Raw genomic sequence first — 24,962 nt, forward strand, 5'->3', positions numbered from 1 at the left:
CTTTGAAAAAAACTTACCTGATCCAGGAGCGACAAACACGCCAGTATTGCGTAATATAATAGATGATTCTTGCTTGCCTAAACCTCGATCACCTTTAGGCCAGGTTCCTTTACCCTTTCCATGGTCTGAAATCTCCTGCGGAACTCTACATCTTGTACCTCCTCCTCTGGTCCAGCTTATCCCAAGCGTCGCGCGATGATAAGGGCAGATGGTCATCGATTTGATGCTCTCCTTCGACTTATCATACAATGCTACTCTAGACAATATCAGATCTACCTCATTTTCAGGACCTGAAAAACTCAGGGTGGACAAGTGCCTTGCGGTATCTTTTGTACAGGACATCAATGGTACAATTTGGGTTTGGCGCTTTCGATCTTTGGCATCAAAACCACAAGAAGTACCGACGATAGACCTAAACGAACAACACGCAGCTTCCATTTTCTTTACAACATCTGCACTAAACCATCGCTAATTAATAACTGCGGTTTTCGATAGTCAATGAACACAAGCTGGAATTTGTTTTTTTTTTCTGCTGCCTTCAATCAAAAAAAGTCAGGCGGTACCTTTTATGTTCTTCACTGACGGCAGTAAAAAGCAATTTCACAAGCTGTTGAAATGTTTGAGTTCGTAGATTATCTAAAACTGATTTCATCTTTGTTTATCTTTCGATCGCGATATGTAATACCCAACTCAATTGTAAATGCATGTCACATCATTAATCGATCTTTTTGTCGTTGTTTGTTTACTGTTTGTATATTATTTCATTTCTTTTTCCTCGTGTTTGTTGTCTACATCAAACTGACACAAAACATGACTAAAGCCTAACTAGGAAACTATATGGTTTATTTAGGCTCCAGGCATTTCCTCTCATTACAAACTATATTTAGCTTTGTTTATTTGACCAAATAAGTATTTTCTTTTCAATGATCTAAATACATAATTTAATGTAATGTAACATAAGAGGAAATGTGAATAAAGACGTATTGTATCGTATTGTATTGTAAAAGCACTTGATTCCCAGCGAATCGGGCTCCCTGTGTAGTACAGAAACGCAAATTATATTATTTTACAGTTCCTGATGATGACGATATCCAGCAAACGATATATATCATTGGGGTATATTAACAACATCGACTGATCTAACAGTTAATCAGAGGCTTTAAATAACTTTTAGTAAGCGCTGGGATGTCAGAGAAAGGCAAATGGGACATACCGTCCCTACCCTAGAAAGTCGTAGTCTACCTGATTAGCATATAATCCCAGGCCATTTGTTTACGTACTCTAAATTCGATACGGAAATTCAGCTGTACCATAAATTTTGAAATCATATTGATATATTATGATATCGTAGAACTTCAGATAAAAAGGAAAACAATCTTGACTGTTCGACAAGGGTTTTAAACGCCGTTTAGTAAGCGCTGGACGGTTGACATATTGGATAGTAAACGGAAGTTATCAACTGACAGATAATGGTCAAGACTTGTGATACCATTATAACGAATACCGAGGTTAATAGACCAGATTTTCGCCTTAAAAAGGTAAGAAATGCTATAACAAGTGTATTTTTTGGCCTGTAAGGGTAAAATAGTAAGAATAAGAGATTAGCCAGGCGAGATTTTTTGATTTTGTGAGTGATGGGAAGTTATGGCGTATGACTTCGAAAGGTCAAAAATTGAAGATTTGAATGACCCGTCGCGTAACGAATATTTGTTTGCCCAAAGAAATGTTTACATCAATTGAAAGCTCGTTTCTTAAAGAACTAACCCTCGGAAACTTGTTGGGTTTGGAGCTTTATCGCATGGTGAAAATCGATTTTGTTTTGGGGATATCGTCAATCACCTAGAATCACGAGTCTTAAAACTAAGATTATTTATGTCACAAAAAGTAACTCAAATTTCCTGTAAGTCACGTAACCGGATATTTAGATAGCATAGAACACGGTCTTAGGGGTTTTAAGTTGATCAGAATCGATTTTTGTACTGAACTCGCTCGGTAAACTCAACGCAAATTTTGGCCACTAAAATGGCGATTTCGGGAGGACTTTTTAAAACGGCATTTTCTCAAAAATAAAAATATATTTTCCTTAAAAAACTATGCAGTGCATTTTGTGATATAATAAAGTACATCTGGACAAAATTTGAGCAAAATCGATTTTTCAACCGTGGCCGCTTCTTGTTCGATTTTTACTGACATGCCCTCTTAAGTTATTTCAAGACAAGAAAAGGAAAGAAATATAGTTTTGGAAAATATAATTTAGAAAAATTAGTTTAATTATCAATAAGTAATTTGCATAAACTTCAAAACAGTTCATGACCGCGTCAAACGCCATCATAACGTGTTTTTTGAAGACGATTTTACTTCAAAGTAGTTAAAAATGGAAAATAAGATCATATTTAGTGTGTTAACACCGGATATAGTAAAATTCAAGCAAATAATAATGGTTATTTATAGTTTATTTCAGTATTTAATTTGCATATTTCATGAGACATTTTGGTAAAAACACGAAAAAGTCCGAGGTTGCTGTGAAGAAGATACATAAAAAGCGCAAAACATTTTTATGAATCCACTTTTATCAACCTTTGATAAGTAGATTGAAGTAAAAAACTTAAGTAACCCGTTCTGGACTTGGGAGAAAAAAGCTTTTTAGTGAGGGGGGGTTTGTCTTGATTTCAAAAAGCCGTCAAATGGGTATGAATACTTATTTTTCTCCTTTTTTCCCTTTTGCTTAACATTCAAAATTTTGCTTATTTTTGACACTAGAATGAATGTGAAAGTCAGGAAAAATAATAGTTTGTTCAAGCGTTTAATATTTTGCGAGCAGTGACGACTTAAATATGGGCAATTTTCAATTGATAATAAATGCAAATTTAGCGATAACGGTGGTCCAGGATTTATGCGCTGTAAAAAAATCATTTTGATGAATTTCGAGAAAATAAAGTCATTTTCATTACTTACTAGTAATTACCTTTCTATGGTAAAAGTTTGAGGGAAAACTATTTTCTGACCCGAAATGCAGTGGGCCGCTTTTACAGAGACTGCCTCTTAAAAATGAGCTAGATTCACTTGAGGATTGGTTACTGGCAAATAAATTAACAGTTAATATTTCTAAAACCAATTTTATTCTGTTTGGATCCATACAAAAACTTAAAGGCTTAGAACAAACACCGATATTAAAAATAATGGATAAAGCAATAAACAGAGTTTCTAGTACGAAATTCCTTGGCGTCATAATCGACCAAAACCTCTCATGGGATTCACATATCGATTTTATTTCGCGTAAAATCGCCAAATCAATCGGTATTTTATATAGAGTCAGACATTTTCTTAACCTTGATATACTCAAAAACTTATATTACAACCTAATTTATTCTTACGTTTCCTATGCTACATCAACTTGGGGTAGCATTTACAAATCAAAACTTAAGCGTATTCATGTCCTTCAAAAACGCGCTCTCCGCGTCATCACGTTTGCCGACAGAAGGGCCTCTAGTAGACCGTTATTTCGGAAGCTGGACATGTTAAATGTTTATGAAATTGTTAATCTTCAATTGGGTATACTGGTCTTCAGACACACTAACAATTACTTGCCAGAAATTTTTTCTAACTATTTCACGGACTTATCACAAATTCACAATTATAATACTCGCTCCAAATCGAACAAAAGTATGTTTTTACCTAGACAAAATCTTAATTACGGAAAATTTGGTACAAAATTCGCGGCTGTTAAAGTTTGGAATGATATACCCATTGAGATTAAAATAGTTGTTCACTCAAAGCCTTCAAAAAGAATTACAAAAAGTATTTGCTTAACTCAGATGAATGATTTTTTAAGAACATTTAATTACTTGATTGTTTTTTATTCGCTAATTACATTTTTAAATCATCATTTTTCCTATTTGCCTTTGCATAATCAAGAGTCCGTAACGTTATAATGACCTCTTATATCAAACTACTGATTTTTTTCTGATTTTTTCTTCTTTTTTTTTTTTTTTTTTTTTTTCCTGTACGTTTATTTTGTTTTATGAAATTTCTAGTTGTTCAACTACGAAAACTACTGTACTATATATGATTCTTCCCATCTTACATATATGTAAATATTACTCATTTTCGTCTTAAGGGTGTAAGAGCTTGTTTAACCTCTGAGGTTGTTCTCTTGCACCCCCCACAATATTTGTAACTTATTCAATTTATGTATGTATATATATATTTTTGTGGAAATAAAAAACTGTTGTAAACTGTTGTAACTGTTCGCTCTATTAGTTAATGTGGTGGAATTTTGTTTGTTATGTTGCCCGACACAATCCAGGGTTAAGTCGGACAGCTAGGAAGATTACTTAAATGATTACAAACACAACTCGAAACAGATCTAGTTATTTGGTAAAATATGCAACCCAGCTTCTGAAAACACGCTCTAAAAAAATGACAAACTACATTAATTATCAAGAAAACCCAGAAAAAGTATCCATAACTTTCAGTTTTTAGTTGAGTTCTTTACTAAGGCAGAGATTTCCAGTTTTTAAGACATCATATCAAACATATTAAACCTTGAAGAGGTAATGTTTGATTTAGTAATCTTTGATGTTTTTGTTTCAGTGTTTAAGTTATTGAGAGATTAGCTGCGCTACACTTGATTAAAAATCCTAATCCTAAAAAGATTTCGACTCTTATTAATGAAATGTTTTTATCAGCAGCTTCAAGTAATTCGCCTGTCTTGGCTTGATATTCTCTTATAATAACGAAGTTTTGTATTATTTTTATCGCTATCAAGTTTGTTATTACTGATCGTTTTTAGCCAGTGAGGTATTTTTCGGTGTAACAAGATGTTGTAACTAATTCATAGAGACATTCGGTAAATATACGAGAAAAACAAACATTGAAGGCTTAGCATTTGATTAATTTGAAATGGCGACTGTGAAGAACTTGAAAACGTTTGAAAGTTAAAACTCCTCTTTTCTGAGCAATAAATACACAGCACAGGCCATGATGCAGACTATGACAAAAACATATAGTTAAAGAAGTTTCTTTAACTTTTCGTAATAGAAAATTAAAGATAAATCTAGTTAAGAACGCCTTGGAATGCTGAGTAGCAACAGAGTAGCAGTAGCAATTTATAAACAGTCATATATATGTTGTAACATAAAAAGGTGGTATCCAATTCTTGATTTTCACGGTATTGTATACGATACTTTATGATTTTCTCTCTCCTAGTTCAATCTCTTAATTTCTCTCAATGATCAGCGCTCTTTCATATCAGTTCAGTCCGGACACTGAACTCAACGATTCCATTCAGTTAATAGACCGCTTCTTCTATGCGGCTTTCTCTCTTATTTTTGATTTCCACGTCAAATTCCACGAGGCTTAACACCGACTTGATAACTAAGGCTTAGTGATCAAACTCCTTATTGTTTTGCAAAGCAGTTAGATGAAAACCAACGAATATCTGCATAACTCTTTTGATTACTGAGATCATTAATCCGTTGCGACCGTACAAAACGAGGAATTAGGAAAAATAGCTAGTGAAGAACTGATCGACTATAATCCACGCCCTCTGTTCTACCACCGACTCAACAAGTAGAACAATTTGCTAAAAATTAATCGTGAATCATTTGTACGTCGTTATACATTAGGAATTTAGTCTTTTATTCTCCTTTTGTAGTCTTCAGTTCATAAAGCTAAACCATAGTTAATAGAGATAGTATGAAACCTATTGTTATATGTCTTTGTTCACTATTTTTCAAGCGTGAGAGTGCACAATCCTTTGTTTTACCATTGTTTTACCATCGTTGGCAATGGCTGAGTGAACAGACCAAAATCTTTCTTTTGGCTACTAGTTCAAAATACTTAAAGATTTATAAGAGATATTTGAGTATTCCTTACAATAATCCCATAGACAAAGTTTATCATTACTTATTTTGCAATTTCGGATGAGCATAAATAAAACATTGTGCACTCTCAAGACCGGTTCAACATCAAAAGCGAACAAAGACCTGATAACAATAGGTTTATAACCATAACTAAGAGAAATTCTGTGTCCCTCTGATCCTTGGAGATTTAGGATTCCAAAACTACACGAACCTGGTACAGGGATATATAATGAATATCTATCTAATCACCTTTCTGTCACTCACAAAATGGGTTTTCTCCCTTGATTCAGTTCAAGTGTTTTTTGTTTTTTGTTTCGATTTTTCGATTTTCTGACATCTACAAAACCTAACAAGCTGAATTCCAAATTAATCTGTGAATTGGCCCATATCCTGACTTTGATATGAACAGCACACAGGGTGTTTCAGGGTTCAATCTGTGAGTTAGCCATACCCTGACTTAGATCAGCCCAGAGGTTGTTTCAGGGATCTGTCTGTGAGTTAGCCGTGCCCTGACTTAGATCAGCCCAGAGGTTGTTTCAGGGTTTGATATCATTGAAAACTCACCTTGTCCCATACATGAACATGTAGACCCAATAAACCCCATGATCAGCAGCACCACGAGTACAAGAGCAGTGACAGATACGACGAGAATCAAGAACAGCACCAAATTACTCAAACAGGAATCTTTACCATTCTTTACCGGGCGACTATCATTCGAAGAATCTAACGACCCCAGGAACAGTTTTCTGGAGTGCAATGGACCTGTAGGCTCGTAAAGGTCGTTATTCCTTCTGCGATGGGAAGAAATTGCGAGCACGTCTTTGTTAGTCAAAGTAGAAGGATCTTCGTAATGGTGGTGATGCCATCTAGTATCGTCCACATATCCTTCGTATGCTATGTTAGTATGGCTTGCCCTTGGGATTGGTTTCATGTTGACGTACTCATCTTTGGTCCGGTCTTCAGTCGAGTAATGGGGGTTGAAGGTGATGTTTTGAACAACGTTACGCGCGCGAGGCATGTCGGCAATTTAAAACTGTGTATTTTTTTATCCTATTTAAGCAAGTCTCGTCTAGTTATATCAACAAGAAAACAGTTATATAACGTGTTTGTTATTACACATGACGTCACTACCGCCATGCTCGTGTAATAGGCCTTTTGCAACAATAGATCACGTGTCAAATTCCCCCATGGCAACAAGCCTCTGGCGGGCAAGCTTTCCAGACATTCCTTGACAACAACAAGAGTTTAAGTAGCGGAGCGTGACCTTTCCAGAACTATAGTGTCTGTTTTATCCTTTTATTCTTTCTCAAAGCCGTTGATTTTCCAGAAGTACTTTGTTCAGATATTTTTCTCTCTTGTGAACGTGTTTTAAACGTTTCAAATCAAAAACAGAAGGTTTTTTAGCGACTTGAAGACGAAGCGTCGAGGGTGAGACGCACGTGAAAATGGCGGAGTTTTCTGTTATTTTAGAAACTAATATTGATTATTTCATAGAAATACTTACAACTATATCATCCGAGTTTCTTTTCGGACTCTTAACTATGGTTTTGCTAGGCGGCATCGCCGAGTTTAAGCCATTTTAAGTTCGAACAAACTACCTCTTGTGCTTGTGTAGTTGAGATCGCCATTGCTCTTGTTGGAACATACCATGACTCATTGAAATGAAGTTTTCTTTTTCGTAGTGGCATCTAGTGATCTGTCAGGCATTCCTCTGATCACTTTCAGTGAAATAGAGGCGTATTCTAAAAAGGAATCTGGCTGTGACAACACTTCTAAAGCCTATAAGTTCTTCGCTGAGCCTGGCTATTTGCACGAAGTCAAAGGTAATTTTCGATTGACTTTTATTAGATGTTTCGTGCTGGCTGACGTCTAGGTACTTTTCAAAACTATTCGCATAATACTGTAAGCCCTATTGTTCTTTATTGTTTTTTATTGTTTTCTAGTGGCTTATTGTTCTTTATTGTTTTCTAGTGGCTTACTCTCCAAATATTGCAAAAGTGACATGCAGATGCTACAGGTCCATGAAAAAGTCAGAGGCACCTCACACACTGGAATCAGATATCAATCTTGCTACTAAAGCAATAAAAGGTAGATGTTCCTGTGTTGCTGGTACAGGAGGATTCTGCCATCATGTCATTGGATTGCTTTTTTATATATCCCACTGCAAGCAACTTGGTCTGAAGTCAATACCTGATGATCTTACCTGCACTAGCCTGCCACAAAGATGGAGTGTTCCAATAGAAAAAAAGATCGCAAATAAAGCCATCCAGGAACTTTGGGTGAAGAAGCCACGGTTTGGGGCAAACTACTCCAGATTTATCAAGAGCACATTGTACTCGCCTGCTGAAATGTACCCCATAATGGAAAGGGAAAAGTTAATGAACCTAGATCCTCAGCCACTGATGTTCACCCAGGCTCCAAAGAGAGAAGATATGCAACATCTTGAAATGGTACCATCTAAATTTGGAAATGTCCCTAGAAATTCAGTTCTTGCATATCAACAAAAGCTCTCTCAAGAGTATGTCATTAATGACTTTTCATGCACAGAGTTTCCAGCATTGCCTTTGGAGAGCGCTGTAGATAGGATTAAAAACAAAGTCAGCATCTGTTTACCACAAGAGAAACAGGAAAGCTTAGATTCTCTCATCATATCTCATGATAAAGCTGTTGAGCTGGAGAATGCAACTCTATCACAATCTGATAGTCAACTTTGGTTCTCTTTGAGAGAGAAACGCATAACTGCAAGTAAGTTTGGACTTGTAGCAAAACGATTGTCAGGTTTCGAAAATCTCGTAAAACAAATGAATCCTTCGAGAAGGGTTGTGACTGCAGATATGCAGCGTGGTATAGACATGGAGGCCACTGCTGCCTCAACATATGCAAGCACTGCTAAGGATGGAAAAGTGAATCTGTATCCATCAGGACTGGTCATAAACCCTGCATGCCCCTGGCTTGGATGTACCCCAGACCGAAAGGTGTATGACATGGATGCAGAGGAACAAGATGACATGCCTTTCGGTCTTCTTGAAGTCAAAGTCACTAAAGAGGGTACAACTGACTTCAGTTCTGTACAGTATATGACTGTTGGACAAAATGGTAATCTACAGCTCAAACGAGCACAATATTACTACTACCAGGTACAGTGTCAGCTGGCATTAACAGGGCTACCATGGTGTGATTTTTTTAGTTTCATCAATGAATCAGTATTTCATTGTGAGAGAATTGTCTGTGATGAAGGATTTTTTGAGCAAAGTAAAGATAAAGTTGATCTTTTTTATTTCAATTATTTTCTAAAATAAATACAGCTGCAGCTCTGAAGAATCTAAAATTATTATGTAAACTTACATGAATATGGTGACACTGAGAAATATTTTAAAGAATTTAAAATTATTATATAAACTTACATGAATATGCCACTTACCGTGATGCACCGCGGTCACAGATGAATTTCGTGGTCCATGAAATTCAAAGATTCATACAGTCGATCCCAAAAACGTCGTTCAAGTGAAAAGAGGTTTATAGATACAGTCGATCCCAAAAACGTTGTTCAAGTGAAAAGAGGTTTATAGGACAATAAATGTCACGTGTGCCATTAAATATTCAGTTTTACGCTCGTGGATTTTTTAATTAGCATACTGATGCAAAAGTAAATTACAGTATTGAAAACTGAATCTGAAAGGAGAATGGTATACCAACATTTGTTTTATGCAAAAGCATACCAGGAGATAGCCGCTAATCTGTTTGTAAGTCCTAAAATGGTCAAACGGAAATAGCGTGGAAAATATTCAATACAACTGGCTCTGCTTTTAGTGCCCAAACATTATGCAGAACGGTCCACAGGCTTGGATTCACGCGCAAGAAGGTATGGTACGTGCAGATTGGTTTGCTCATTACTCATTACTCAGTCTTGCAGAACGTTCTCTAAGTCTGGTAAGGCTTTCACTAGCTCAGAACGTAGCTCTGAAACGGTCTCTAACACTGGAAAATTGGGTAAACTTCTTATAACGTAGCTAGACTTCTTCTTGGAGTCCAAAACCCGAACTTCTAAAGTCGAAAGAACTTGTTTTGAATTACCCGCCGTCGACATTTTCTGCCACGCATGTGATGCAGCACGTTCAGATTCCTATTTCCACACGCGCGTAAAACTGAATATTTAATGACACACGTGACATTTATTGTCCTATAAACCTCTTTTCACTTGGACAACGTTTTTGGGATCGACTGTATATTAAATAATAACTTCATATTAAATCCTTTTCCGACATAGCACTAAGGCACAAAAATGATTCTTTTACATTATTTTAAGAGTTTATTCAAAAGGTTAGAATTGTTTTTTCACAAGTGGTGACACAATTCAAAATGTAAACAAATTGTGATGCATCGCGGTAAGTGGCAATGCGTCTTTAAGTATAAGACATAACGGCAAGGCCGTATTTGCTGAAGACCAGAAAGGAAAAGCTTTTTATTGGCTGAAGAAAATCAATTCGAGGTTATATCAAACCTTTTTGCACTCCTCTACTGTATGCATGCATCATCCGATTATATTTTTTCAGCACCATAATATGTAAGCGTATGTATGTAAAAAAACACTGAAGTATATGCATTTTACAGACAGGAATAAATAGAATATCCATATCGTTTCTGTTTTCGCCTTTCTTCTACCAATACTTATCAGTAATATTACACCCACAATTGGCCTACCATCTAATGTTTTTGATGTTAACTTTAGGGCAGCACACAGTATCTTAATGTAATTGCAAACTGCCAAGGCACAGGCGTTCCTCCGTCAACGGAACTAATAAATGGCGACTTCGGCGGGTTATACCCGATAGTTTGTCATCATGTGCTCTATCTCCTCTCCCTCCTCCATTCTCCCTTTCCCTCCCTCCTCTTTACACTCTTCCTCACTCCTCCTCCCACTCCCCTTCCCTAATTCCTTCTGCCTCCCCCTCCCCTCCCTCCCTCCCTCTCTTCCTCATTTTTTCTTTCTTCAAACACTGGAAAATGTAATAAAATACTCGGAGAGTTAAAATAATCGTGCTTTATTTCATTCTTCAGAGTGGTTTTCAAAAACCCGTGAAACAAAGTGTAATAACTAATGCGTAATAAATTGTAATACACCGAAAACACAAAAGAAAATCAAAAGAAAATGCGGACAATAAAGTGTATTAAAGTGTAAAACGCTAAAGTGTATTTCACGGGTTTTTGAAAACCACTCTATACAAAACTTTTATAAAATGTAAAACATCCTGAATGAATAAAATGTCATTCTCGGCTTCTTTTCATCCCAGTCTCTTATTTTTTCATTCACTTCGTTCGAATGTCGAATCATAATCATTCCATTTCTTCATTCAGTAAACTTTAAAATATCCATACATTTATTATTTCATTTATCTTCGTTTTCATTCTTTCATAAGTCAATTTAAACCTATCATTATAGTACACTGCAGTCACTTCTCATTTTTCTGTATAAATCACTAACAAGAGGATCCCGCGGGTATCCCGTCCGTTCTCCATGACATGACTGTCTGTAATAATGGAGGTGTGTCATTAAAATATGATACGTATCAATTTGAAACTTTTTTCTTTACGTGATTTTCATTTATAGGTATAGTTCCTAGGCTTAGTATCTTGGTTAATGCAGCTGCGACAATCCCAGCGGGTAGCTGTACTGAATATGATATTTATAAAGTATATATACGATTTTACTATTTACATTATCCTTCTATTCGTGTCCCTCTAAACTTAATCAAAATAACGTACCCCCCCCTCCCCCAACTTCCATGTGCTAATAAATGAAAGCCCCCTAAAAACTTGAAAAGTTGAAAATTTTCTGCTTAAAAAATCTTTAAAATTATATAAAGAGTTAATAACTAAGAACTGTCTAAAACCACGAAAAATTCAGTTCTACAATGGATTGCAACTACAGTAGAACCTCTACTGACTTAGCCGCCACCCCGCTCTCAGAATTGTCAAGTGGCCCGCGCTGTAGACGTTGGCCATAGAGGTTCTATACGACAAGCGATAGCCGACATTGATCAACAAGTTGAATTGCCTATCGCCAAATATCAAGGCCTTTAGTCCAAAACGTCATATTGGAACCACAATGGTGAATGATGTTTGGAAGTATAAAAAGTTTGTTTGGAAAGTGATCATGAGATCAGAGGACACTCTGTGTAGGTTATGTAACATATCATACTGCCTGGCGGGAAGTTAGTGTAGCTTCCTTGTCCATAGCATGTACATACGAAAGTTTTCTGTCCAGCATTATTGGCTCCTATTCCTTGTTCTACTGTATCTGCTTTATTGGATGAACATGAGGCGCTCAGAATCTTTTTCCCCTGTTGAGATTAAATTAACAATATATTAAAATCGACCATCTTAACGATTTCTCCAAGCCAGTGAATTGGTGCCAAGAAGCCAACAAAGCAGAGTTTACTTAGGGGTCGAGAGCCCTGATATATTGAACCTTGCCAAGTGCTATGCTTCTTTTTATCTAATATATTGATAATTTTTGATTCTTTTTGTAATATTAATGTGTAGAACCGCAATAAACTGAACTAACAGATAAATAGCTTACAATTCCCTCTGTTACAGTGACTGTCCGTTCTGCAGCAGGCTCGCTAGTCGCTACTTCTTTTTTTGTCTTCACCACGCATTGTGTAAGATTTCCTGCTCCTTGGTCTCCCTTTGGACCAACGGGTCCTGCTGAACCATTGAAGCCCCGTGGACCTGGTTCTCCTGTTGCACCAGGAGCCCCCTGCGGGCCTGTTGAACCATTAGCCCCCGGTACACCTGGTGATCCTGGAGTTCCATCTATCCCCGGTGGACCCTGGATTCCTTGAGTACCGTTGATTCCAGGGGGACCCTGTGGTCCTGGAGGTCCTGGCATCTTAGACACTACTTCAATCTGTTTATGTAAGCAAAAACAGTCTCATTAGAAACCACAACTGTTAACCTAAAATTTTGAAATGGAGGAGTATTTTTTCTTTCATTTTTCCCAGGAAAAAAGTTTGAATGTACCGAGCTTTATTATATTATGAAATTATATTCATGAAATGTGTGAAATTAGTTCCTACAAAAAGGTCCCACATGACAAAGTAGTCACCTGAGGTCAAATTGGATCTGAAGCTCCCTTTTTAAAACACACAAACCCGTTGACCTAGTCTCACTTTTGTCTTTGTTTTCCAAAAGGAGTCACTTTTACTTACTTGAAAAAGGTCAATTCACAACGAGGAGGTACCGTGGTCCACCCATCCATTACAAATTCGTATTCATTGTTTTTCGCTTAGTTTGAGCTAACCTTACCTTTGCTGTTAGTGTATCGTTGATATTATCTACAAAGGTTGTGAGTGACTGATCCGCTGTTCTCAACACTGTGGTATAATTTTCCAGCTTTTCAGAAGGAAAAAAAGATAAAAGAAATAAGTGAAGACTGCACTGAGTCCCCGGCTTTACACGTGGAATAACCAAACTGCTGTTTTAAACACTTTTATTTATGAAATGTAGATCTGCTCACTGTTGGTGGTAAAAAATACCAAACACTGCGTAACTGAGACCAGAAAAAAAAAACACACAAAAGTCGCACTCCTTTTCACTTTTTTCTCAAAGAGTAATTTGAGGTATTTAAAGCGGTCATATTCTCAGTGTCAGTGACTGATGCCCAATTCTTATGAAGAATGTACGAAATGAATTGTAACCGAATCAAACTTTGCCAAACTTGGTTTGATTGAGTTTGGTTTTAGTTTCTTGAAAAGCATTTCAAAGAATTTTTGATTGAAATAATTTAGTGTTGTCTAATTTCAAAGTTTCGTTTGGTCGCTAAAGGCGTTCCCCTACCTGTGATTTAAGAGCATTGTACTCATTAACATGAGCATCAAGTTTATCCCTAGTCGTGTTTGCTTGTAACCAAACTGTAGTCAACCCATTCTTCAGTGATGTTATATCATTCGTATTCTCCCTTGCTTTAGTGTTTACGGCGGTGTATTGTTGCTGGAGACTTGTAGTCGTGATGCTCACGTTCGTCTTAAGGAGTTCTATTCGCTGTTCTGCTGTGTTTAGTTTATTTTGTAATGTTCTCATTTCTTGTGTCTGAAAAAAGGAAAAACAAATGTCATCTTGAAGTTGCGTAGGATCTGGTACCTAACCGCGTTGCATGATGGGGTATAGTCATATAGAGCTTTAAGTGCGACGTCAATCATACGGAAAAACGACTTCTGGGTCCAGAACGAAAAGTATTTCTATAACAAAGTTTTCTTTTTCCAGGATTGTTTGTCCAATGTTCTAATTGTTTCAGGTGGTGGTTAAATCATTGGGAAAAGTTTTCGTTTTACTTTCATTGCGTTTTTTCGTGAGCAGTTTGACCTGGAAATACGTCACAACTTAGTCCATAATATCTAAGAAAATGTAAAGAAAGTTTTCAGCAATCTAATGCAAGTTTGTTTTAGGTATAGATGTAGGTGGTATAACTCAACCATTACGGACTATTCGATAACTTCAATAGTAAAAAGAATGAAGAAAAAACTCACCATTTGTGTGGACAGGATGGAAAGGTTTTTTCTTAACTCAGCCATTTCATCGTACAAAGGGTTAACAGAGGTTTGTGAAGCAACATTACGAGACGCAACTAACGATTAAAAATACAAATAATAACACTGTATTGAGACATTATTGACATTATTATGAAGCATGCGAATGCAATTTCAAACAGTTCCGAAACTGCTTCACTGATAAGCCGGTAAAAGTTGAAAGTCATTCAAAACACTTTTCCTATTCAAATATTGCAAATAAACTTCTAAATAAACCAAGAGCGACTGATATATAATAATTATGACTTATTTTTACGAAGAAGAGACTAGAAAAGATGGCAGCAAGCACAGACTTTGTGTCATATAATGACGTCAATATAAACAGATACAGCAGCCATCTTGAATTTGGTTGTCGTAATATAAAGACATTATGGGATGCTAAGGGGCAACTATTTATAGACTTTTATAAATTTATAGACTGCTGAGCTGTCAGGGTCTCTGCTTATATAACTTTACGTTTTTCAATCAGAAGCACATCTAAAAAGCAATGTGCTGGTAGTTGAAATAAAATGTGCTGGAAGAATGACAAAGACTTCAAATTATTTAGTGAATACGTCACCCCGCCACTCTAATATTCTTTATAAATGTTCTACGTATTTTCCCCCTTGGCATCCCTTAATTAAAGACCGTGTCAGTAAAACGGTCTATTAATATAATGCTCTCGCGATTACACGACTCAAAATTCATTGCTTGACATTCCGTAGATGGTACAATCGGTTTAAGTCTTTTTTTAGTAAATTGTGTCACTAAATTTTTTTTTTCACTTCAAACGAACCATGAAGAAAGAGTATTGAGAATGCACTTTCGAAAGTAATCGCAGCCACTACTTGATCTGACAACCAGATCGTCGACTAATACGTCATTACATATCTAAAGCGTCAGTATCTCATTTACAAATACCAAATTCGTTAGTCTGAAACACGCCCCTTTTTAAACCAGTCGTAAGTGACTCTCTTTTAAACCTGTACAACATAACAGTATTTATACTGAACCGTTTGTTGGGGTAGATCTTGAATATATGCCACTACATCGAAGCCAATATATTGCTCCAGCTTAGTTTTATATTCGTTCGATAAAAATACGACTGAAATGTCACTCAAATTAAAGCCGGTTCCAGTGTCTCCTGTTTATAAGCATTACTATTCTTGGGGCCATCGCACAACCTACTAAGAGTCAATGATGATGGAGATAAAACAAGAAAGTGAGGTCTACTTGTGAAAACAACTTACTAATTATATTCCATCAAGGGTTCGCGGCTTGGTTTCTTATTATTAATTCCTAAGGTTCTTCCAAGTAACATTCATACAGGAAGCATAATATCGTCTTCCGTAAAGACGAAAGTGAAAGACGACGATAAAAAACGAGACATAGAAAGTTGAGCGCTACAGAGACATAGTTTTTGACTTTTACTCAAAAGCTTCAGCCTTAGTAACATTGTCTTTTCTCAAACTAAAATCGAAAATTTTGATGCAGGATTATCCTAGCTAAATCAGGTCCCTTAGGAATGGAATGCCTTTAACGAACCCTTTGATGAAACAAATATGTCGTAGTAGATAATTTTATCACCGTAGGTACGAATGATAATAGACTGACGTTTCGGACGTTAGTCCCTTCGTCGGAGTCAATGATGAAAGTCTCGCAAGAAAGTTTGAAACTTTGATCTTAAACGAAGTAAGCAAAAGGTTTTGACAAAATACGAAAAAATTATTACTGGGGTCTTGACTTTAAATCCTACCATATCCTAAATCAACCGCCATAAAACAAAAAACTGAATATAAAATTCAACTTAATTGTCAGGATTGCTTTATACTTTATTTCGTTTGAAGAAGAAACACCGGGGAAAAGTTCTATTACTCGTTTCATTCCTCTTCTTATATTCCTAAACTGAAGTTTCATATTTCGACGTAACCCAAACTAGTTTTCTCAATAGTTTTCTTTTGAAGAGTCTATAGAATCTGTCTACTAAAATAAGTGATTGCAATAAGTGATTGCAATAAGTAATATATGCGTGTGCTGTGATAAACAAAAACAAAAGAGTTCAACTTATGGAGTTCATAGCTTTTTTATTCAGCGCTTTCTCAATGAAAACTGCTTGCTAGGAAAATCATTATTCGAAATATGTAATCTTGTAAGACTTTTCTACTCGACTGTTATTGAAGTAGGGAGGTGGGAGGGAGAACTAAAGTATATTTTTGATATGGAATTCAGGATGATGATGATAACAATAGACCAAATGTTAAATAGATTAACATTTTATAAGTATAGTAAATGATTGAATAATATTGACAAGAGTTTATAGTATACCTGTTGACTTAGAAGAACACGTACAACTTGGTCCCAATATACCAAGTATGATGAATATGACAAGAAGAAGCGCAATTATCGATATGAATAGGATCACAAATAATATGATGCAGTTTATGCGCGCATCTCTCTTCGAGGATCCATAGAGTTCCGAGTCATTTTCTTGATGTTTTTTCGGCGTTTGCTGAGGTCCAACGGACTCGTACAAAGCGTTGGGTTTGCGTCTTTGTAAAGCTCCTGGATCTTCGTAATGAGGTGAAGGGTCCAAGTTGGCTTTTTCAGCCGGTTCGCAGTTTACATAAGCAGGGTTTTCGAGTCCTTTTGATGAAAGATCAAAAGGAAAAGGCTTATCTGGTTCGTCAATTGCATAAGGACTAAATGTCGGGTTTTTGGAAACCATTTTAATCTCTGTAGCCATGGACAATGTAAAAGAACAGTCACCTGCGATGTTACGCTAAGACTTGAAGACGCTTCTCAAGTAGAAGCTCGTCGCGTGAGCCTTGCTTTACTTAAATGTAAAATCTGATCTTACGATTTTTTTATTCATTTCACGAATGGATGCGCATAACAAGAAACTGGTTAACTCAAGCATACTATACAAGAACAATATATACAAAATAATAATAATCCCACTGATTCTAATCGAGAACAAATGTATTCTACCATAATGTCATTAATACGTATAAACTAATATCATAACTTCGCAAAACAAAACTAAGTCAGATATCTTAACATTTAGAAAGGTCTAGAATAATTTGTTTTGGCACGATAATATTCAACATGCGATCCGCCTACGCATTACAATATTTAATAACGCTATTTAAAAACAATAGAAACGAGCACGGACATATTCCAATAATGCTCCAGGGAAAAACACCTACTTATTGGCAAATAAGCTTGAAATATTTCTGCACTTCCTTAATTTGTGAAAGTGAAATTCTGAGTCAAAGTTCATTTGGTTCGTAATTATGAATTGAATAGGGTTAAACTGGTTCGAATAGTTCAAATAGCTAAGATCAGGCGAGAGTAGATTATTTATAGTTATAGCGCGATGTGACGTCATAGAAAAATGACATATTGTAGTGACGTCAGAGAGGTTTAATATTGATAATAATAATAATAATAATAATAATAATAATAATAATAATAAAGAGTATTTTATATAGCGTCAATATCGCCAGGCTTCAACAACGCTTTACAGTATATTGGTCATCAGAAAAAAAATTAGAATAAAACTGAAAAGTTTGAAGCTTAAATCAAATTTATTAAAAATATTAGTTTAAATTGATCATTAAACTTATCTAAAACTACAATAATATACATTTCATTCATTACATTTCATCATTACATTGATAGCGAATGGCAGCCAAGGAAGCACGAATTATTTTGGGAAAGGAGGGGGGAGGATACACAAGAAACATGTTAGTCATTTGTTCATCAATACTTTATTTGTTGTCTGTTAACTTTAACTAATATTATTAGACAGGGTATCTCAGTACGTGTGTTTGTGGATCAATGTGCTACTTAGACATTTTTGGGTGTTGTCCCATATTATCAGACAATGTATCTCAGTACGTGTGTTTGTGGATCAATGTGCTACTTAGACATTTCTGGGTGTTGTCCCATATTATCAGACAGCGTATCTCAGTATGTGTGTTTGTGGATCAATGTGCTACTTAGACATTTCTGGGTGTTGTCCCATATTATCAGACAGCGTATCTCAGTACGTGTGTTTGTGGATCAATGTGCTACTTAGACATTTCTGGGTGTTGTCCCATATTATCAGACAGCGTATCTCAGTACGTGTGTTTGTGGATCAATGTACTATTGAGACATTTCTGGGTGTTGTCCCATATTATCAGACAGTGTATCTTAGTACGTGTGTTTGTGGATCAATGTACTACTTAGACATTTCTGGGTGTTGTCCCATATTATCAGACAGCGTATCTTAGTACATGTGTTTGTGGATCAATGTGCTACATAGACATTTCTGGGTGTTGTCCCATATTATCAGACAATGTATCTCAGTACGTGTGTTTGTGGATCAATGTGCTACCTGAGACATTTCTGGGTGCTGTCCCATATTATTAGGCAGTGTATCTTAGTACGTGTGTTTGTGGATCAATGTGCTAATGAGACATTCTGGGTGTTGTCTCATATTATCAGACAGTGTATCTCAGTACGTGTGTTTGTGGATCAATGTGCTACTTAGACATTTCTGGGTGCTGTCCCATATTATCAGGCAGTGTATCTCAGTACGTGTGTTTGTGGATCAATGTGCTACTTAGACATTTCTGGGTGTTGTCCCATATTATCAGACAGTGTATCTCAGTACGTGTGTTTGTGGATCAATGTGCTACTTAGACATTTCTGGGTGTTGTCCCATATTATCAGACAGTGTATCTTAGTACGTGTGTTTGTGGATCAATGTGCTACTGAGACATTTCTGGGTGTTGTCCCATATTATCAGACAGTGTATCTCAGTACGTGTGTTTGTGGATCAATGTGCTACTTAGACATTTCTGGGGGTTGTCCCATATTATCAGGCAGTGTAATTCATTTTTTTTATCGTGTCTTACTGATCTTTTCTTGGCTCTTCCACGACTTGGCTTGGTTATTGCATTTTCTCTGTGCTCTAGTGATTGTGGAAGAGTCTGTAATCAGACGGAACATTCTGTGTAGGTTATGTAACATATCATGACGCCTGACGGGAAGTTAGTGAAGCTTCCTTGTCCATAGCATGTACATACGAAAGTTTTCTGTCCAGCATTATTGGCTCCTATTCCTTGTTCTACTGTATCTGCTTTATTGGATGAACATGAGGCGCTCAGAATCTTTTTCCCCTGTTGAGATTAAATTAACAAATATTAAATTCAACAATTTATATTATTCTATGTTATTATTAACGATTTATATTGACAAAGTCAGAGTGAGTAAACTCTCTGCAAGAGGAAAATTTCAATTGGGACGAGAGCCCTGTTACTGAACCAAGTGCTATGTTTATCTAATATTGATAATTCTGATTATTTTTTTAATATTAATGTGTCTAACCGCAATAAACTAAACTAACAGATAAATTGCTTACAATTCCCTCTGTTACAGTGACTGTCCGTTCTGCAGAAGGCCCGCTATTCGCTACTTCTTGTTTTGTCTTCACCACACATTGTGTAAGATTTCCTGCTCCTTGGTCTCCCTTTGGACCAACGGGTCCTATTGAACCATTGAAGCCCCGTGGACCTGGTTCTCCTGTTGCACCAGGAGCCCCCTGCGGGCCTGTTGAACCATTAGCCCCCGGTACACCTGGTGATCCTGGAGTTCCATCTATCCCCGGTGGACCCTGGATTCCTTGAGTACCGTTGATTCCAGGGGGACCCTGTGGTCCTGGAGGTCCTGGCATCTTAGACACTGCATTGATCTGTTTATGTAAGCAAAAAAAACACGTTTCATTTGAATTTCAAAACACAACTGTGAAAGTGATAGAGGTTGAACTTCGGGTGCTTTGCAATAAAGCATGATTCGGTACACAGGGACACGTCCATCAAGCGGGTCTTTTTTAGCGGATTCTTTAGTAATTAACACTTATTTACTGGGACCGAGGGAAACAGTATGTTTTGTGGTCCCTCGACCGCTGATGTTTTACGAGGCGAGCCGAATAAGTGCTTTATTATCATACCAAGTGTCAAAGAGAACAACAAAATCGCGAAGATCCCATTTTTAATCTGGTGTTTCGTGAAAGAAAACGTGTGAATGAATTTTGCAAACGCGCGCTCAAATGTGTTGCTTTCTGGTTTCCGGTTTTTATATATTTTTCAATCACGTGACTTCCGGTTTTGTTATTCCCGGTCCATAACATAATATTCTCCTCCCAGAATGGTCGCCAGGAAACAGTCGAATTTCTTCACGTTCACGTGACACACTCTCGACCAATAGAAATTGAGGAAAATTGAACTTTGACACTTGGTTTATAATAGTATTATATATCAGTCGCATTCATGATGGCTTCAGTGTTTACTGCTGTGTATTGCTGCTGGAGACTAGTAGTCGTTATGCTCACATTTGTCTTCAGGAGCTCTATTTACTGTCCTGCTGTGTTTAGTTTATTTCGTAATGTTGTCATGCTTCTTTTTTTAATTACAGGATTTTTTGTCCAAAGATCTAATTGTTTCATCACGGATAACATTTCTCACTGTATTTCAAAGGTTTTTGTGAAAGAAAATAAGAAAATGTAAACACAGTTTTCAGCTATCCCTAAGACAAGATTCTTTTAGTTGTAGGTGGTATAACTCAACCATTACGGATTATTCGATAACTTCATGAGTAATAAAAAGAATCAAGAAAAAACTTACCATTTGTGTGGACAGGATGGAAAGGTTTTTTCTTAACTCAGCCATTTCATCGTACAAAAGGTTAACAGACTTTTGTGTGCCAACATAAGCAGACGTAACTAAGCGTAAAAAAATACAAATAATGACACTATGACTGGCCGTTTGATGCAAGTAACATAAAATGATAAGGTTTTGAAGTATCTGATCTTACTAAATTTTGTTTATTTAAATATTCTAACTTTTTATGTCTAAAAGTAACTCAACTAATATATACTTATAATATCTAATTACCATGACCCCCCATTCGAACATCCACGACCCCCCAACATGTATGCCACGAAAAAAAAATTTGAATATAAAATATTTCACTCCTCAAAGAAAGACTTCATATCTTCACGCCACCTTGTAATATCCTTTATGTATCGCGATTCTCCTTACCCCGACCACGGCCAATAGGGAATATATTTCCTCCCAACCAGCCGCCAATATAATCCCATATTTGCGGCTCAAATTTTTAAGAATTATGTCATAAAGCTTTTGTCAAAGCAGTTATCACTCCTGGTACACGGTATTTCCATTACCGAGAATGAATCCATTCACGGATATTGTAATAAAGCTTTTGTCAAAGCAAAAATTCAAGTACACTCACCTTTGGCCGGACAGGAGCAGTTTTTACGACCAACCACTCCAGCAATATCCAAAATCACAAGAAATAGAGCGAGTAGAGAAATCACTAGAATGACTAACATCAAGTAGTATGCTCTGTTAGGTTTGCTGCATCCGGCCGATGATTCTTTAGATTTCGTGTTGGTAGCAGGAGGTGTATACATAGGATCTTTTAAAGTGTTAAGTGGTTGATATATATTTTCGGAGTTCTGTGACGGTTCTCCGCGCCAAGTTTGTGATAGTCTGTGATCCACATCGCCTTGTAGCTCAAGATAAGGCGGCACCTCTTCCACTGGAGCAGCAGTAAGGGGGACTCGCGATCACCATTCGGAATCGCCCGGGAATTATCCGTGTTTACGCACTAGCGTCCCCCGCGGGAATTACCCGTGTTCTGTTATATGTTGCGCGAAGATTTCCTTACTGCTGCTATGTTTGCGAAGGTTAAAATATTTGTGTCGCAAACGGAGGATAAAATATTCCTTAGATATAGATGGACACCATCAAAAGCATTAGTAACAAGACTGTGCGCCGACTGCGAACTCAGGTGCTGGACCGCTTAGACGCCGACTTTGCCTTCACAACGTTTATGGAGGGAGATATAGATGAGACGATGAGCGAGGAAAGAGCAGAAAGGATAATTGACTTAATGCCCGAAGGTAATTACCGCCTGGAGTTGACGTTTATAAAGTATTTAGACGGCGAGTGGATAATAGAAAAGGGCAGGAATCCAATACGGGCGTCTGGCAGGAAGGACCTGTTCGTTTTAAACAAGGACACGCGTCCTGGGGCGCTGGTGGGCATCGACATGTTGTTCTACGAAGTTGCTTACCCGGTCACCGTGGTTATTTACGGTGCGTATGAAATTAAGAACCCAGACGTTAAGAAGCTCAAACCAATGCGGCATCCGGGTAACTGCGTGGGTAAGTTAGTTAGAGAGTTCTTCGAGGATTCCTCTAGGGGAGGTAAGCTTACGTTGAAGAGAAGAGAAGCCATCAGGAAATGGGAGCATGCTACTCGTAGGGCAGGAGCCACCATTGAAAACATCAAGAAGTTAGAGGTTGCTTTAGAAAGGCGCATACACGTGAAAGACATCACCGACGGCTTCATTTACTCCGGGACGCACAAGTATGGGGGCCGGGGTGCGCCTATCGTAATTTACCAGCATAACGCACATGCGTGGAGGGAGTTGAGGTTCCCCAAAAAGAAGGAGACGCGCGTTTACAAGGAGTCGCCGCTTGCAGAACTAATGCACGAGAATTCCATTTGGTTAATGGACGCGGAAGGAAGTCAATTTATGACCCAAGACGGCACTTTGTATCGTCCTGAAGTGGAACAGCTGCGCATTCAAAGCGCCTGTGAGACTTTAGGAGAAGACTTCTCCGACGAAGTGCTTAGCAGTCGCAGTTTGGACTTCTTAGCCGCAAAGAAAAGAAACGGGTGGAAATCCACACCGGAGGAGTTCAAAGATATAGCTAAAGCTTGTGTAGAACATGGTCACGGTGGTCTGTGGAACATGGAGTACGATGAAGACGAATACGTGTCGCTGGATATGAAACATTGTTACCCCGCAAGCTTTAAGGGCCTGGGAGACTGTAAGGAATATTATGATAGATACGGGCATCCAGACTCGCAATTCTTTCGTGTTGCGTTGGATGGTCACTACGACGCCCCAGCAACGGGGTTTGTACGGTTGACCACCTGGAAATTAGCAGCGGGTCTGCACCCCATAATCTATGCGTGGTACGGAAAGCACCTGCAGGAGAAAGAATGGATACCCATATCCCTATTGAAGTTCTTTGAAGAGCGCAAACTTTTAAAATACACAGCGCATGAAGCCATACTTTGTCACAGCGCCTTTACGCAATGGCTCCCAGAGCACAACCCCACAGCGCGGGTGGTCATAGGTAAATTCACGCAGGGCGCAAAAGAAGGCGAAAAACATACGCAGCGGCGCCTAATAACGGACGCCGGCGAGTTAAGCTTCCTCATAAAACGTGCGCATGACAAAGGAACGATGGTGTCCGTAGAGAAATGGGACTACATTGTCGACGATAAACTACATGAATGGAATGCGCTGTGTTATTACCAGGACCATCGACCGCAGTATTACCATCTGCGTGCCAGCATGTTAGCCTACGCGCATATTAACCTCCTCGCGATGCTCCTGCGGTTTGACAAAGAAGATATCCCCCGCGTAGCTACGGATTCTTTGTACGTTAAGCCGAGCGTATTGGAAAAGATGAAGGAATTCTACACTGCCGATGAACTTGCAGAAAGTGGCCAATGGCGCGTCAAAGATGAGGAGATAAGGTCTTGGAGGGCACGTGTAGAATATCACGGAGAACACACCCAGGGCACCGTAACGCCGACGGAAGAGCCACTGCCTTCAGTTGCCGACCCCATTTCCTACCAACGCTTTTCTTACCTTTACGGTACGGGAGGCAGCGGTAAGACGACGCGTGTGTTAGAACTCTTTCCTAAGATAAAGGTGCTAACGCCAACGCATCGTTTGGAAAGAGAACTCTGCGAAATGGGCCACGACGCGCAGACCTACCACAGCTTCTTCCGTTGGAATGGACAAAAATGGGTACCAGAGGCCATCCATGACATACCTCCGGTGATACTTTGGGATGAGATTTGCACCGTTCCTTTAGAAATCCTCAAAGAATTCGTAGAATTCCTCCGTGGAAAGTGTCAAGTAATATTCGCCGGAGATCCCTGCCAGCCTCCTCCAATAGCCGGAGAGATGCCCCACGAATGGTTAAAAGAAATGGCAGACCATGCGGAGGAAATTAACACCGACTACCGCAGTAAGGATCAAATAAGAAACCTGAAAGCGGAATTGAGGGGCCTCAGTGACGCCGAGCAATGCAAAACACTGCGCAAACGCGTACGAGCGAAGAAATACGAGGACTTTCTATACGCCTGGCACCCTAAGGATCTGGTGCTAAGTAGTAAGCGCGCGGCACAGTCTCGCATACAGAAAGACTTACTCAATATACACCGAGAGCGGTTCCCTAGTCATTTGGTGCCCGTTTGTTATAAGCCGCGTGACACCCGCATGCAAAGAAGAGATGTCTTAGTACCCGGTACCAACATCCAACTGCAGAACGCAGTAACGCACGACAAAGCCTGGGTACCCATAGAAAAGGTGGAAAAAATAACCTCCCATCCAGACTGGCGCTTAGGTTACTGCATGACGGTCCACAGCGCGC

The 24,962-nt window shown here is 38.1% G+C and overlaps 4 protein-coding genes across 4 annotated transcripts in view; 1 reads left to right on the forward strand and 3 right to left on the reverse strand.

Annotated features, from left to right (window-relative positions):
• Window positions 1-6,818, reverse strand: part of LOC116295295 (uncharacterized) — a 32,429-nt gene extending 25,611 nt beyond the window's left edge. Inside the window, exon 1 of the mRNA XM_089040843.1 lies at window positions 6,429-6,818. Within this exon, the coding sequence (XP_088896969.1) occupies window positions 6,429-6,795 (367 nt within the window). The 5' untranslated portion in view covers window positions 6,796-6,818. The remainder of the gene's footprint in view (window positions 1-6,428) is intronic.
• Window positions 6,819-7,398: 580 nt separating this feature from the next.
• On the forward strand, window positions 7,399-9,170 carry LOC148904925 (uncharacterized). The gene is made up of 2 exons (XM_089040844.1): window positions 7,399-7,687; window positions 7,836-9,170. The coding sequence occupies exon 2, from the start codon at window positions 7,886-7,888 to the stop codon at window positions 9,161-9,163; it is 1,278 nt and encodes a 425-aa protein (XP_088896970.1). The 5' UTR covers window positions 7,399-7,687; window positions 7,836-7,885; the 3' UTR covers window positions 9,164-9,170.
• A 2,468-nt stretch (window positions 9,171-11,638) lies between these two features.
• On the reverse strand, window positions 11,639-17,260 carry LOC116302989 (uncharacterized). The gene is made up of 6 exons (XM_089040842.1): window positions 16,757-17,260; window positions 14,393-14,490; window positions 13,704-13,955; window positions 13,173-13,259; window positions 12,445-12,774; window positions 11,639-12,205 (listed from the first exon to the last, which is right to left on the reverse strand). Exons 1-6 carry the CDS (start codon window positions 17,172-17,174, stop codon window positions 12,017-12,019), a joined length of 1,374 nt encoding a protein of 457 aa, XP_088896968.1. The 5' UTR covers window positions 17,175-17,260; the 3' UTR covers window positions 11,639-12,016.
• An 824-nt stretch (window positions 17,261-18,084) lies between these two features.
• LOC116288491 (uncharacterized) lies at window positions 18,085-22,154 on the reverse strand. The gene is made up of 4 exons (XM_089040851.1): window positions 21,731-22,154; window positions 21,103-21,200; window positions 19,842-20,171; window positions 18,085-19,599 (listed from the first exon to the last, which is right to left on the reverse strand). The coding sequence occupies exons 1-4, from the start codon at window positions 21,909-21,911 to the stop codon at window positions 19,417-19,419; spliced, it is 792 nt and encodes a 263-aa protein (XP_088896977.1). The 5' UTR covers window positions 21,912-22,154; the 3' UTR covers window positions 18,085-19,416.
• Window positions 22,155-24,962: the final 2,808 nt, after the last annotated feature.

The sequence above is a fragment of the Actinia tenebrosa genome, unplaced genomic scaffold (assembly GCF_029948245.1).
Source record: "Actinia tenebrosa isolate PJP-AT-01 unplaced genomic scaffold, QUT_ActTen_1.0 PGA_scaffold8__29_contigs__length_14323225, whole genome shotgun sequence".
Classification (NCBI taxonomy): domain Eukaryota; kingdom Metazoa; phylum Cnidaria; class Anthozoa; order Actiniaria; family Actiniidae; genus Actinia; species Actinia tenebrosa.

Coding starts and splice junctions, on each gene's coding strand:
- LOC148904925 (XM_089040844.1), top strand. CDS start 7,886: ATGAAAAAGTCAGAGGCACCTCACACACTGGAATCAGATATCAATCTT.
- LOC116302989 (XM_089040842.1), bottom strand. CDS start 17,174: ATGGCTACAGAGATTAAAATGGTTTCCAAAAACCCGACATTTAGTCCT. Junction 13,956..14,392: donor CCATCCTGTCCACACAAATG/GTGAGTTTTTTC, acceptor TCCTTTTTTCAG/ACACAAGAAATGAGAACATT. Junction 12,206..12,444: donor TCACTGTAACAGAGGGAATT/GTAAGCTATTTA, acceptor TAATCTCAACAG/GGGAAAAAGATTCTGAGCGC.
- LOC116288491 (XM_089040851.1), bottom strand. CDS start 21,911: ATGTATACACCTCCTGCTACCAACACGAAATCTAAAGAATCATCGGCC. Junction 21,201..21,730: donor CTGCTCCTGTCCGGCCAAAG/GTGAGTGTACTT, acceptor TTTTACGCTTAG/TTACGTCTGCTTATGTTGGC. Junction 20,172..21,102: donor CCATCCTGTCCACACAAATG/GTAAGTTTTTTC, acceptor TTACATAAACAG/ATCAATGCAGTGTCTAAGAT.